The 15,241-nt window shown below is 50.7% G+C and overlaps 1 protein-coding gene across 1 annotated transcript in view; it reads right to left on the bottom strand.

The window, feature by feature from the left end:
- The window catches only part of LOC138975492 (protein pelota-like), a 40,650-nt gene that overhangs the window by 16,228 nt on the left and 9,181 nt on the right, over nucleotides 1-15,241 (bottom strand). Inside the window, exons 5-7 of the mRNA XM_070348197.1 lie at nucleotides 14,571-14,734; nucleotides 14,184-14,244; nucleotides 5,579-5,619 (exon numbers count right to left, since the gene is read on the bottom strand). Of these exons, the coding sequence (XP_070204298.1) occupies nucleotides 5,579-5,619; nucleotides 14,184-14,244; nucleotides 14,571-14,734 (266 nt within the window). The remainder of the gene's footprint in view (nucleotides 1-5,578; nucleotides 5,620-14,183; nucleotides 14,245-14,570; nucleotides 14,735-15,241) is intronic.

The following is a 15,241-nucleotide window of genomic DNA, read 5'->3' as shown; positions in this document are numbered from 1 at the left end:
GGGAGGGGGGGAAACAATGGGAACCCCCCTGCATACCCATCCCGAGTCCAGCCACGGGAGGGTTGCAGCCTGGAACCAATCCCCAAGGGGAACCAGAGTGTTCCAATCCACACAAGGAGAGTCCACCAACGGCTTCAGCGCGTGCTGAAGCGGGCGTTTGTGAGCTCTCCCCAGTGGAACCAGCAGGGCCATGGACTCCATCTGCCCCAGGATGGAGGCCAAAGTCCGAAGGGAAGCCCTCAGGAGAAGCGAAGTAGAGCGGATGAGAGCCTGGAGCTTGTCCACCCGCTTCTGCGAAGGCTGGACAGTCCAGGTGACCGTATTGAACGTCATCCCCAGGTAAGTGAATGACTGAGACGGCACGAGCTCTGACTTCGTCTGGTTGACCGAGAATCCCAGCAAGCTGGCCTCCCGGAGAACCAAGAGAGTGTGCTGCCTGCAGAGAGCCTCGCTCTGGCCCATGATGAGCCAGTCGTCGAGGTATGCTCGCAGCCGCACTCCCTGTGACCTCACCAGCGCGCAAAGCTGCCTCACCACCATGGTAAAGATCCATGGGGCAAGGGACAGCCCAAAAGGCAGTGCGCGGAACTGGTAGACTTGACTGGCCCACCGGAAACGGAGCCATTTCCGGTCGGCGGGATGCACCAGAATATGGAAGTACGCATCCGTCAAGTCGATCGAGGTCACCCAGTCTCCTGGGCGGAGAGCGTCCCGAACCGAGGCAGGAGTCTCCATCTTGAATCGAATCGTTCTCAAAAACTTGTTGAGAAACGAAAGATCCAAGACAGGACGCCAAGCTCCCGAAGCTTTGGGGACCGCGAAAAGCCGTCCATAAAACCCCGGGGAGCTGTGGTCCGAGACCGCTTCCACCGCGCCCTTCTCTATCAGTGAGGCAACCTCCGACTGGAGGACGGCCCTTGCCTCCTGTGAGAAGGGGGGCTTGAAGGCTGGAGGACACCTGGTAAGAGGGGCCTTGTCCCCCAGCCAAAGCAAGCGGAATCCCGACTTCACAACACCCACTAACCATCGGCTGCGTATGGCGGCCAGCCAATGTGGAAGTGCCCGAGCGAGGCCCCCCGCCATCACCAAGGTGGAGGGCGGGGGGGGGCGTGAAGCCGGGAACGCTTCATTGGGGGTGGGGCTTTCCACTGGAAGAGCCCCTACCCCTCCTCGAAAAAGATCTCTTGCCCGACCCGCGGGAAGGGGCAATAGATCTCTTCCGGGAAGCAGGATGTGCCTGAGCAGAGGTCTTAGCCTGTTTGTGCTGAGCCTGCTGAGGAGCAGCCTGCTTGGGCTGCTTCAGGGACTGAAGCGCAAAGGAAGAGAACTGCTGTTCTCTGTTGGTGTCGATCTCCTGCTTCCTGGCGTCAGCGGCCAGGTTGCCGAAGAGAGCACCATCCACCAAGGGCGACGATCTGAGAGTGTTTCTCGTCGACTCCTCAGAGAACTGGGAGTGGGTGAGAAACAAGTCCCTTCTGCACGAGACAAAATGTACGTACTGCAGAGAGGACAATCTCATTTGTTCCTCGTTCACCCTTGCCAGCGTGGAGAGGAGTGTGGATACGTCCTCCGAATCTTGCTCCTTACTCAAGGTAAAGGGAGCCAAAGATTCTGTAAGAGCACGTGAAAGAGCCCGCAGGATAGTCTCCGAAATGGAACTGAGTTCCAGGAGCTGCCTTCCCACCTCCTCAGAGGACAGGAGAGACTGCTCCGAAAGAGGGAGAACGGAATCCTTCTTCAAAGGCTTCGTCAAAAGAGGTAGCAATGCCGGCGTGACCGGAAGCGGCGCACGCGGCAGAGCAAAGGACGAAAGAAGGTTCCGTGAAGCCTTAGGCCAAGGCAACTTCCTTTGAGCCGCCAAGGGCACGAAGAAGTCTGCCTGTGTTGCAGCAGCCAGATAAGGCAAAGCATGCTCCGGAGCTGTGCCATACGGCACCAGAAGCGGAACTGCTGCTGGAGGCAACCCGCTGCCGGCAGGAGCGGGCTTGGCGAACAAACGAGAAAGCTGGAAAGCCACTGACGGTGATTCTTCAAACCGGAAGTAGCTGTCCTCCTCCTTCGCCCACCGGAAGTCTGCCATCGCCGACGGACCCGACGCCGAAGGCGTGGTCGAAGACGAAGCCCCTTCCGGGAAATAACGCGAAGTGACTTCCGCGGCCGCTTCAAGCGCCGCCCTGAAGCTGGCCGGAGCCGCCGAAGGCAGCTGCTCCTCGTCCACAGACCCAAGGTCTGAAACGCCACATGAAGGGGATGGCTCATAGCCCAAGGAACCCGACAAGTGACGCTGCGAGGACAGGCCGGAAGCCAAACGCCCCTCCTGTTGGTCATCGACGAAACTCACACCCTGGCTAAGAGGAGGGTGAGAAACGCCAGCAACCGAAGGCAGCTGAAGGGAGGAGCTAGCAGACACCACCGGAGTGTGTGGCTGCTGCTGATCGAACAGAGGCAGAAAGCCCGAATGCCCAGGAGAACGACCGAATTCGAAATCCGCCGGCATCCCAACGGACGCGGCGAGAACCGAACCGGAAGAACCGGGAGGAGCCGGAAGAGCAGACGCAACGGCATAGCTATGCCATGGCTGTGGAGTCTGCCAGCTACAACCCGGAAGCCCTAGGCCGGAACCGGAAGTGACAGAGGACTGTGCACGACCAGCTGGACCCACACTTCCCGCCCAGGCAGGAAGGGCAGCTGCCGGAAACGGCTGCTGAAACTGGGCAAAGCTCGAACCGGAAGGGACCATGGTCTGTCCGCATACCAGTGAACCAACACTTCCGGCCGGAACCGGAAGAGAAGCTGCCGTAAACGACTGCTTACGTAGTTCGTGGCTCGAACCGGATGGGACCATGGTCTGTCCGCTTTCCAGTGAACCACTACTTCCGGCCGGAGCCGGAAGGGAAGCTGCCGTGAACGACTGCTTACGTAATTCGTAGCTCAAACCGGCAGGGACCATGGTCTGTCCGCTGTCCAGTGAACCACTACTTCCAGGAACTGGAAGTGCAGCTGCCGCGGACGGCTGCTGCGAGCACATACCTTGCGACGACCGTATCCCAAAAGGGACCTGCTCAGGTGCACTCCCGCAAGCGGAAGCCACCGAGCGCCGGCCGAGAAGAGAAACGCCTCCCTGCTCACGGCCTCCAGCACCAACGCCGAAGCCAGCAGGCTGGACAGGTGATCCGGAAACAGCAGGAACACAGGAAGCCAACGACCGAGGGTCGCACACCCCCGGGAGGGAGGCAGAGCTGGAAACAGGGTCCGTCCGCGCCATCTCTGTACGCACGAGCGTCCGAATTTCTGGAAGCAAAGAGGACAAAATGCTAGCCACAAGAGTGCCAGCCTCAGGCACAGGTACCGGGGTCAAAATGGACGTGGTAGTAGTAATGCCCGCCGCCCGCGAGCCAGACGAAGTCTCCTCCGGCGCCGAAATGGGCACCGAAAAAACGAAGTTAGTCTTCGGGTCGGAAACGTGAACCGTGGGGTTCCTAGCCGAAGAAGTAGAAGCCGAGGACTTAGGTTTGCCAGGGCCTTTGCCCTTACTCTCGGCCTTAGCCGCTCTCTTTTTCTCACTATCCGACATGCTGTCGCGCAAGAAAAACAGACTACTGAAAATACACAAGTCTCTAGGACGTAAAACTTCAGCAGAATAAACTAGCACAAAGTACAAGTTACAAGGAGGTAATAGTGCTACTGGTCAACGCTAAAAGTCCGAGCACGGACCCAAACCAACCAGCGAAAAACACCACGTGTAAGCGAAAAATGGCGACCAAAATGGCGGCCACAGCAACAAACTACCGAGTAAAATTCACAAGTCCGCGGACGAGAAAATTCTCAGCAGAATGGCAATGCAAACAACAACAAAATGAAACGATCTCACCGCTAGGAACAGCAATGAGCAGACGGGGAGCCAAGGCCGGTGGGTGTCAAGCAGACAGCAAACAACAGCCTAGGAGCGAAATCAGCACGACCTGTCTCTCTGGCTGAAAGATGTCGAATGGGGGTGTCTCGTACTGGGTACGAGATCTGTGGCGTGACACGCTACGGGAGGCAACCCAGGGTAGCAAGCTTGCTACTTTTTTAGCTTGGGTTGCTTCCCTTAGACTATAGACGGGATAGCGTTTCAGTTTACCTAGCATCTCGACTGCGTCAATGCTAAATATGTGACTCGGAGTAAGAATATGTAATTTAATGAAGGTTAATGAGACTCTTCAGGGCTACAGATAATCTTGGTCCAATGACAGTTACGGGGAAGGTGAGAATGAGTGAAATCAAAGAGAAAGGCAACCGTAACGATAAGAAAAGAAATTCCTGCAGGCAGTGAAGTCTGGAGATACATAATTATGTACACACATGCTTCTGGGTGCCAAAAGATGTACACTGTAAAAACATCAACTTCTGTTTTAAAGGCTGACATAGTCCTATTTAATTAGTTTAATTACTTCCAGGGCTTTTCCCATCGTTGCGGGGATGTATAAATTAAGCTTCCTGCAAAGTTTTAGGTTTGAAGTCCTTACCAATTACGAGAAATAATTAATTCTTTATTGCTATGTTTAGCAACAGTTCTCCAGGACTTGGGCTATTTTTAGACCGTCAACACAGACAGTACAGCTTCGTCGATCCCCGCGTAAAGGAAATCGCTCACCTTCCACGTGCAAAACGTAGTGATATTGACACGCCAGATTAGCGTGGTAACGTATTGTGCTAAGCAGGAAAGCGCGCTTTTCTGTATTCTTGTTAACTTCGCAATTTCCGGAAAACATCCACTTTCACTTTGAGACTGTTCTGTTTACATTCGACACTATCAACACCACTTTGCAATACTGAAATAATTTTTTCTGTGTTCGAAAGCTACAGCCAATCGTTATTATATCCCTTTAGGTACAGTTTTAAAACATTATTGGCACATGTAAACAATATGAATTAATTAATGAACGCCACGTATATGGCAGCCTTTAAGTCCTTTTGGTCAAAAAAAGTCTTTAATGTCTTAGACGTTTTTATCTCAAACTCTTAATTCAATACAGAACCAATACATTCATCGCCATGCTATCCGTCCCCCTCTGTAAAGAACTCATTATTACACCCCCTGTATAGGGGTGTGTATAGGATTCGGTCGATGTGTTTGTGTGTTTGTGTTCACATATAGATCTCAAGAATGAACGGACCGATCGTCACCAAACTTGGTGAACAGGTTCTATACATTCCTGAGACGGTCCTTACAAAAATTGGGACCAGTCAAACACACGGTTAGGGAGTTATTGGTGGATTAAGATTCTACAAGGACTTATAGAGGGACATATTAATGGTCAAAGGGAAATAACCTTCTCAGTTGGTGGCAGTGAGAATGGTAAGGACGGGGGTGTTTTTCCCACCTCGGAGGAATTTCTTGTTTTCTGCACTTTTGAAGGGGGCTTACATTATACTTTAATAGTGACCGCTGTGCAACATAAAATAACAGTCAACCTTTGCGTCTTCCTCTGAAAACCCTTCGCTTTCATGTGCAGCCACAGTTAATCATTTTGGAAAATTGTCTCAAACTTTAACGCAGGTTTCAACGTTACTGGCAGAAAAAACTTTGTCTTACCTTCACAAAACCAGGACTTGCAATCAGAATGCACTTGACCACTGAAAAATACAAATGGATCTGATGTAAACGCTAGCACAACTAAAATCTCATCCATTTGCTTGAATAAGAGACATGTACATTTCTACACATAGGCATGTGTGCTACACACTCAAACAAATAACTCCTCAGGCATCAATATGTTCCTTGTTCTGAAATGTCCAAAACTGGCTAAGAGGCCTTCAGTAATTTGCAGATCAAGCTATAACAGCCAATGAAAGTTTTCGGATCAAACTGCCTCTTTCATGGACCTACTTCACCGGATGTTTGGTTATCTTGAGCTCAAAACTCTTTAGTTGAGCAATACTGAATGGTGCAATGCTCATTGCATTCAATATTGAACATCATCCCCCCCCCCCCCCCCCCCCCAGACCTGGGAACCCCTGTTGTGCACTTGGGGTATTCTCAAACAAACTTGTGTATTTTCAGAAAAATGAGCGTACTCCACACAGCATTTAACATCTATGATTCAAACATGCTTCGCATGCGTCCCTCGCACAGTTAATTAAGTTTACCGAAACATTTAAAACAAATGCTTCTTTCAATGTTTACTGACAATAACTGATGTAATCATGTGTCAAAATACTGGATCGGCTTCGGGGTGCGTTTGTGACGAAAAGTAGTCTAGAAATTTTTCTCGTCGTATTTATTATCCACTGACCGTACTGATCGTATTCTAGACAATCATGCGTACAAAATACGGCGAAATCGTATGGGTTCCCAGTTCTGATCCCCCCATCCCATGGTGCAGCAGAATCAAAGCCACACCATCATCTAAACAAGAAGGGCAAAGCCCATACGACTCACATGCTTTACACATTTTTCCTACCAAAATACATGTGACCTTGACCCAAGGTCAAGGTCATCCAAGGTCATGCAACACAAAGCTGTTAATTCAAGACATAGGAAGTACAATGGTGCTTATTGGCTCTTTCTACCATGAGATATGGTCACTTTTAGTGGTTCACTACCTTATTTTGGTCACATTTCATAAGGGTCAAAGTGACCTTGACCTTGATCGTATGTGACCAAATGTGTCTCATGATGAAAGCATAACATGTGCCCCACATAATTTTTAAGTTTGAAACAGTTATCTTCCATAGTTCAGGGTCAAGGTCACTTCAAAATATGTATACAATCCAACTTTGAAGAGCTCCTGTGACCTTGACCTTGAAGCAAGGTAAACCAAACTGGTATCAAAAGATGGGGCTTACTTTGCCCTATATATCATATATAGGTGAGGTATTCAATCTCAAAAACTTCAGAGAAAATGGGAAAAATGTGAAAAATAGCTGTTTTTTAGGCAACATTTATGGCCCCTGCGACCTTGACCTTGAAGCAAGGTCAAGATGCTATGTATGTTTTTTGGGGCCTTGTCATCATACACCATCTTGCCAAATTTGGTACTGATAGACTGAATAGTGTCCAAGAAATATCCAACGTTAAAGTTTTCCGGACGGACGGACGGACGGACGGACGACTCGGGCGAGTACATAGACTCACTTTTGCTACGCATGTGAGTCAAAAACAAAGGGAAATAAGCCTTCTTTATATGGACTATAGCAGTAAGTGAGAGTTATGCGAAACCAGCTTCCTGGCACCTGAGAGAATAAGCCTTGACATTGTTACATACAGCTTTCTTTCTTTATTTGGTGTTTTACGTCGTTTTCAACCACGAAGGTTATATCGCGACGGGGGAAGGGGGGAGATGGGATAGAGCCACTTGTCAATTGTTTCTTGTTCACAAAAGCACTAATCAAAAATTTGCTCCAGGGGCTTGCAACGTAGTACAATATATTACCTTACTGGGAGAATGCAAGTTTCCAGTACAAAGGACTTAACATTTCTTACATACTGCTTGACTAAAAATCTTTACAAATCTTTACTATATTCTATACAAGAAACACTTAACAAGGGTAAAAGGAGAAACAGAATCCGTTAGTCGCCTCTTACGACATGCTGGGGAGCATCGGGTAAATTCTTTCTCGTCCCAACCAATATGGGACTCCCCCTAACCCGCGGGGGGATTACATACAGCTGTTGTGTATATTTTACTTACTCCCTGAAAAATGATGCACCTGCAGCACTGGTGTAATGACTGTGTGAAGCAATGTGTGGCTAATAATGAATCAGACTGTAAGGCTTATAACAATGGAAAATTTCCTAGATAAATTTTCATTTAATTAATATACTTACCCGAATCACATTAGCATTGAGTCACCTGAGATGCTTATCACTGAAAAACGCTTACCCGGCTAAAGAATTTAAAGGGAAGCAACCCCATCACCAAAACGAAAGTGAAAGTAGCTTGGTAATGGGCCAGCACACTGGGAGTTACCTCCCATACGGGTGTGTGCCACGTCACTTCCTCTAGGAACACGTGCCTATTCTCATACGGCTTTAAAAAATCTTAAAACCATAAGCGGGGCAGGTGGGAGGGAATACAGTATGTGATTCGGGTAAGTATATTAATTAAATGAAAATTTATCTAGGAAATTTTCCATTAAATATCATATTCTTACTCCGAATCACATTAGCAGATAACATCAACAAGGCAGTGGGCTAGAAATGAATCAAAACTCACCATCAAGTTCTGGACAGGAACTGGCCTGCTGCTATGAGCGCTGGAAGGCCTCTGGAGCCATCCTGTCGAAGAGCTGTGACGTCCCGAAGATAAAAGTTTATAAAAACATCTTCGGAACGCCAATACGCAGTTGTCAGCACCTCCTCTAGACGTCTGGAGCGCAGAACTGCCAGAGAGGATGCCCACGCCCTCGTTTCATGGGCTCGGGCCGAGTCAAGTGGCAAGGAGGGCATAACCCCCCCCCCTCTTTGTGCGACTCCACTCATAAGCCTGCTTGATGAGCGAGGACACCCACCGGGCCAACGTTACCTTCGACAAATCTTTCTCGCGCCTAGTAAGGAGAGAGATAAACAACAACTTCTGAGAACTAGACCGAATCGGCTGAGTCCGGGCTAAGTACAGACGAAGTGCCCTCACAGGGCAATTGACCGAATCGGGGTCATCCGGGGCCAACGCGCTGGTCAGAGCCTTAACTCTAACCAGCGGAGAGGCCTGCCCCGGAGACTGATTCTTGGCCAGGAAATCAGGCCGGAAACGCAAAGATGCGGAACCGTCCGGCTCAAAGGAGATATCCCCAGGCTGACCCGACAGGGCGTGGACCTCGCTACCCCGTCGGGCCGTAGCCAACAAAAGGAGAAACAGCGCTTTGCGAGTGACATTGAACAGACTGGCCTCGCTTAAAGGCTCAAAATCCGCAGAACGAAGGAATTCCAGGATTAAAAACAAGTCCCACTTGGGAGCGGACAAACGAGCTTTAGCTTCCTTAAGAGCAGCCCCTTTAATGACTGCAGCTATAACGCCCCCGACTCGAACAGAACGACCAATCTGCTTAAGAGTCGCCGAGATAGCGGAGCGCCGGACCCTCAACGAGGAGACTGAGGCGCCCTGTGAAGACATGAAAGAGAGGTGGTTAGCGACCTGAATAGAGCGCGGAGCCACCGAACTCACCCCTCTAGCTGAACACCAGACAGTCCATGCCTTCCAGTGGGAAGCATAAACTGAAGAGGTGGACGCTCTATGCGAGCGAGCCACCAAGTCCAGAGTCAAAGACGACGCCCCAGAGCGCTTCAGCGAGTCCCGAACAACTTCCACACGTGAAGCTTCAGAAGACTGGGCTCCTCGTGTGGAATGCCTGTTCGGGGCTGCACTAGTTCCCCTCGCACGAGTGCGAGAGGAATGGGGGGCCCTTGGGCGAGCCGAAGAAGATCTGGAAACCAGACCTGCGACGGCCACAGAGGAGCGACCAGAAGAAGAAGGGCCGGCTCCTCCATCTCCGCTTTCCGGATTACTCGGCTGAGTAACGGAAAGGGAGGAAAGGCGTACGCCTCCAGACCCGTCCAGGGAAAGTCCAGAGCGTTCACTCGCCATGCCTGAGGGTCCGGGAATGGCGAGACGAACACCGGAAGCCTCTTTGAGTACCTTGTGGCAAAAAGGTCTACCAGAGGCTTTTGGACCTGGGCCCAAAGGCGAAGCAGTGCCCCGTGAGTGATCGTCCACTCCGACTGAAGCACTGTACCGGAACGACTGAGCGCATCCGCCAGAGTGTTCAGCCTCCCTGGAAGGTACCTGGCCGAGATCGTGATATGATGCTGAAAGCACCACACCAGGATCTCGCAAGCCCTCTCCGAGAGAGACGGGGACCGCGAGCCTCCCTGCTTGTTGATGTACGCCGCCACTGTCATGTTGTCTGTAAACAGGCGAACATGTTTGGCGTACAGGGAGGGCAGAAACTCGGCCAGAGCTAGAGCAACTGCCTCTAGCTCCAACAAGTTGATGTGCCACAAGGACTGCTCCGTCGTCCACAGACCGGAAGTAGTCTGAAGATCTGTATGTGCCCCCCAACCCTCCCTGGACGCATCTGTAAAGAGGTCCAGGTCGGGGAGGGGCACGACGATCGGAACACCTCTGCAGACCCACTCCGTGTCCAACCACGGAAGGGTCGCAGACTGGAACCATCCCTGCAAAGGGATGAGGGCGTCCCAGTCCACCAGAGGAGAGTCCACAAACGGCTTCAGAGCGAACTGAAGCGGACGTTTGTGGACCCGGCCCAGTGAAACCAGAAGAGCCATAGACTCCATCTGCCCCAAGATGGAGGCGAGCGAGCGGATGGAAGCCATCAGGAGAGGTAAAGTGGAGCGAATCTGAGCTTGGAGCTTGTCCACCCTTCTCTGAGAAGGCTGGACAGTCCAAGCGACCGTGTCGAAAGACATCCCCAGATAAGTGAATGTCTGTGACGGGGTCAGCTCCGACTTTGCCCGGTTGATCGAGAACCCCAACGAGTTGGATTCTCGAAGAACCGTCAGGGTATCCTGCGAACAGCCGCTCTGGGACTGGTTCATGATGAGCCAGTCGTCCAGATAAGCCCGCAGACGGATACCCTGGGACCTCACCAGTGCACAGACCTGTCTCACCACCATGGTGAAAATCCATGGTGCGAGAGACAGCCCGAAAGGGAGTGCGCGAAACTGGTAGATCTGATCTCCCCACCGGAAACGAAGCCATTTCCGGTCGGCCGGATGCATAAGAATGTGAAAGTATGCGTCCGTGAGATCGATCGAGGTCACCCAGTCTCCTGGGCGGAGAGAGTCTCGGACAGAGGCTGGCGTCTCCATCTTGAATTTTATCTCCCTCAAGAAAGTGTTGAGGAGAGATAAATCCAACACGGGACGCCATCCTCCTGACGCTTTGGGAACAGCGAACAGACGCCCGTAAAATCCCAGGGAGCTGTGGACCCGAACTCTCTCCACCGCGCCCTTCTGCTCCAGGGAGGCAATTTCCGACTGCAAGACAGAACGTGCTTCCTGCAAGAAGGGGGGCTTGAACCGCGATCTCACCACTCCCACAATCCATTGGCTGTCTACTACCGACATCCAACGAGAAAGTGCCCGGGAGGGGCCTCCCGCCATCACCAAGGTGGAGGGCGGGAGGGGGGTGAGATCGGGAGCGCTTCATTGGGGGTGTGGCTTACTTCCAGAGCCGCCACGCCCCCTCCCCGATGCCGTCCTCTTCTTCCCACCACGAGCGGCCGGCGGAGCCTGCCGCTTCTGAGCTGGCTTGGGGTTTGACGATGTCTGAGCCTGCTTCTGCTTAGAAGGCTGAGACTGTTTCACCCCCTTCAGAGTGTAGTCAAGGAACTGACTGTCCTTGTTCGACTGAATCTCCTTCTGTCTGGCATCCAGTGCCAGCGGACAGAAGAGAGACTCCTCTGAGACCGGGGAGACTCTCAAGGTCTCCCTAGTAGCCAGCTCCGTGAATTGGGACTGCGAGAGGAAGAGATCCCTCCTACAGAGTACCGCTTGAGTGTACTGCAGGGAGGAAAGACGCAATTGTTCCTCATTGACCTTGGCCAATGCGGTCAAAAGCGCAGAGACATCGTCCGCATTCTGTTCTTCACTGAGAGTGAAAGGAACCAGCGAATCGGTCAATGCCCGAGACAGAGTCCGAACAAGAGTCTCCGCAATGGAGGACAGTTCGATCTGCCGACGTCCAACCTCCTCAGTAGAGAGGAGGGAAGCCTCCGAAACCGGCAAAACCTAATCACGCTTGATCGGTTTAGTCAGAAGAGGCAGCAATTCCCGGGAAACCGGAAGGGTAGCCCTAGGGAGTGCAAAAGACGCCAGCCAACTCTGGCTCTGATTGGGCATGCCAAGCTTCCTATTGGCCGTAGGCACGAAGGAAGAGGCTTGAGCAGCTGAAGCCACCTACTGCTGAGCTGATTCCGGAACTGGACCAAAAGGAAGCAGTAACGGAACAGGCACTGGCCGAATACCACTTCCCGCATGTGCTGGACGAACCAGCGAATGCGAAAGTTGGTAAGCCACTGACGGAGACTCGGCGAACCGGAAGGAAGAAACATCTTCCTGTGCCGGCCGGAAGTCTGCCATGGCAGAAGGAACGAATGATGCGGAAGAGTCCGCAGCCACCACCCCTTCAGGGAAATAACGAGACGTTACTTCCGCCGCGACGTCAAGAACAGACTTGAGCTTCGACGGAAACACGCCCCGCGACTCCTCGCTGACCACTGATGGAGCATCAGAATAGTCACACGTGGAACCATGACCGAAGTCACCAGTTCCGGAAGCAGAAGCATGCCCTGGCAAACCGGAAACCGGAAAAGCCTGAGCACTAACATCATCCTGCAGCCCAAAACCCTGTGAAGGTAAAGGGTAAGCAGGACGACCATCCGCAAAAACCGGAGCTGGATGAGCTGACGTCACTCCCCCGACTGAGTGGAGTGATGCCTGCTCAAGCCTAGGCACTTGAAGGCCGGAAGGCGCACGCTGTAATCCACTATCTGGTATCCGGAAGGAACCACCAGAAGAGGAAGAAGCGTTTCCGGCCGAAACCGGAAGTGTAGCCAACGGAACCGCAAAATGCGGAAGTGGAGGCTGCACTGGTTGACTTCGCGATCCCGGAAGGACCGGAAGTCAGTGAATACTCCATCCTGCCGCGACCGCCGTAGCGTGCCGGAGCGGACGGATCATCACTTCCGGCGAGTGCCGGAAATGCGGCAGTCGAAACCGACTGCCGCCGCTGTTCGATCAAATCCGGGGCCTCGTAGGTTATCGCCGGAAATGAAAGATCAGCATGGTATCGGTCGTGACCCGATGCGAAAGAGCTGTCCCCCGAAGGAGAACGTCCAGGCGCCTCATGAGGGCTATCGGACCAGCTCTGCTTACCAGCCGACGCTGAAGAGGGAGGACGCTGCTCCAAGCCGGAAGTGGAGGACAAAGACACGGAAGCCAATGCCCGGACGTCACTGCCAGATGCCGGAAACGCCGAACTGCTGGCGACGGAACGCTGAAACTCTGCCTGCACCAAGCTGCGGATTTCCGGAACCAGTGACTTTAACAGAGAGGAAACCAACGCACCTTGTCCAGGTGCTAACAACGATGACGAAGTCTCCGATGTAGAGACAGGTGCAGAAGTAACAGTAGCGCTAGGCGCCGCAAAAGAAGCAGAAGAAGTAACAGCGCTAGGCGCCGAAATAGGTACAGCCAACAAAGTGTTACGCTCTTGGTCTGTAACAAGTAACGTTGCTTTGGAAGAGGAAGACTTAGACTTAATTTTCCCCTTGGGGTCCGACTTGCCACGGCGCTTGTCTGAATCAGACATGTTGAAAACAACACGTGGCAACGCGAAAAAATTTACTGAAACATAAGTCTAAACGACTGGAAAACTCAGTAAACACACGCACTAATGCGTCCACAAAATACTATAGCTAAACTTGCCCCTACAAAAAGCAGCGGCACGGAGAGCTACAAACAAAGTCACACGAGCTAGAAAACTAACTCACACAACAAAATGGCGACACGCAAGACACTGACACGTTAGTCAACAACATGTGGCAAAGAGAAAAAGATTTACTGAAACGTAAGTCTAAACGACTGAAAACACAGTAAACACACACGCTTTCGCGTCAACAAAATACTAAAGCTACACTTGCCCAAACAGAAAGAGGGCACGCAGAGCTACTAGCAAAGTCACACGAGTTAGCTAACTAACTCACACAACAAAATGGCGAAACACGCAAGTCACTGACACACAAGTCCGCAAAAAACGGACAACGTACAGTAACGAAAACAGCGCAAACAACCAACAACAAACGGGAACGAGCTCACCAAACTGTAGGCAAGGCGAGCAGAAAAGCTGGGTAACGTGGCCGGCGGGTGTCACTCAAACACGCAAGGTCAGCCACAGAGCGTCAAAAAGTGAACCGTCCTCTCCGAGGTGAAAAAGACGTATGAGAATAGGCACGTGTTCCTAGAGGAAGTGACGTGGCACACACCCGTATGGGAGGTAACTCCCAGTGTGCTGGCCCATTACCAAGCTACTTTCACTTTCGTTTTGGTGATGGGGTTGCTTCCCTTTAAATTCTTTAGCCGGGTAAGCGTTTTTCAGTGATAAGCATCTCAGGTGACTCAATGCTAATGTGATTCGGAGTAAGAATATGATATTTAATGACACACATAAAATGCTCACCATCAAAGTTGACATGTCTTAAAACGGCCTGTATGATCTGATCGTAAAACCTGTGGAGACCCTGAAAAAAAAATGTGCACAATGATGCAATAATTTCCCACGCAATTCTATGATAACAAACTTCATCCCCATGACTTAAATCAGGCGAATAACTACTTGCAAAACTGGCCGTTGAAAACTAAATCCAACTGCACACATGGAGTTTAAAAAGAATGCAATATATGAAAGCATAAAATCTAAATTTAGTTAGACAAAATTATAATATCTTTTCAAGTGTGAGCACCTTTAAATGGTTACCGATGATAATAGAAAATCTGTACATGGATGACAGATGATAATAATAAGATATACAAAAAACTTTAAAAAAACATATATATGATAAGTCACCTTAGTATGCTGCTCGCAAAGCCCTTTCCGTTTCCGAGGAATGTTTGTTTCAATTTTGGCCCGCACCAGAGTCATGCTGTTTGTGACCAGACAGACGTGGGCAATCCCTTCCTGCATAATAACAGCTGCCAAGTCTGCATTCTGGGTAGGGTCACACGCCTCCTCTGTATAACGTCAAATTATTTTTTAATTGTGACTCATCAACTACTGACTGACTGACTGACTAACTTACTATTTCTGTCCCCAGTACTAGCGATTATTTAGGACATAGTTGAAAAACAAAAGATGTCTGTACTCACCGATACAAGGACAGCACAATAATACGAATTTTGCTTATAAAATTATTTTGTTTTTGAACTTTGTTCATCTCACCACAGTCACTTTGTTATTTAGATTTATTTAGGACGTGACGTGGTTATATGCTAAGAACTACTGTAATATGAACTACTGTAATAAGCATGCTTATAAATATAAAATAAAAACAAGAGGCGAAGCCATCAAGGCTCACGTAAGAAATCGACAAACAGTAACACAAACTCAATCACTCCGTCACACACACACACACACACACACACACACACACACACACACACACAGAAAGAGCATAGGTGAAACTGTGCAAGAAAGCGAGACACTAGATCTAGATCTGTCTGTCTGCATGTAGCCTACTT

Source organism: Littorina saxatilis, linkage group LG9 (genome assembly GCF_037325665.1).
Source record: "Littorina saxatilis isolate snail1 linkage group LG9, US_GU_Lsax_2.0, whole genome shotgun sequence".
Taxonomy (NCBI): domain Eukaryota; kingdom Metazoa; phylum Mollusca; class Gastropoda; order Littorinimorpha; family Littorinidae; genus Littorina; species Littorina saxatilis.
Note: the sequence above shows the minus strand (reverse complement) of the source record. Positions and strands in the feature narration are given on the sequence as shown.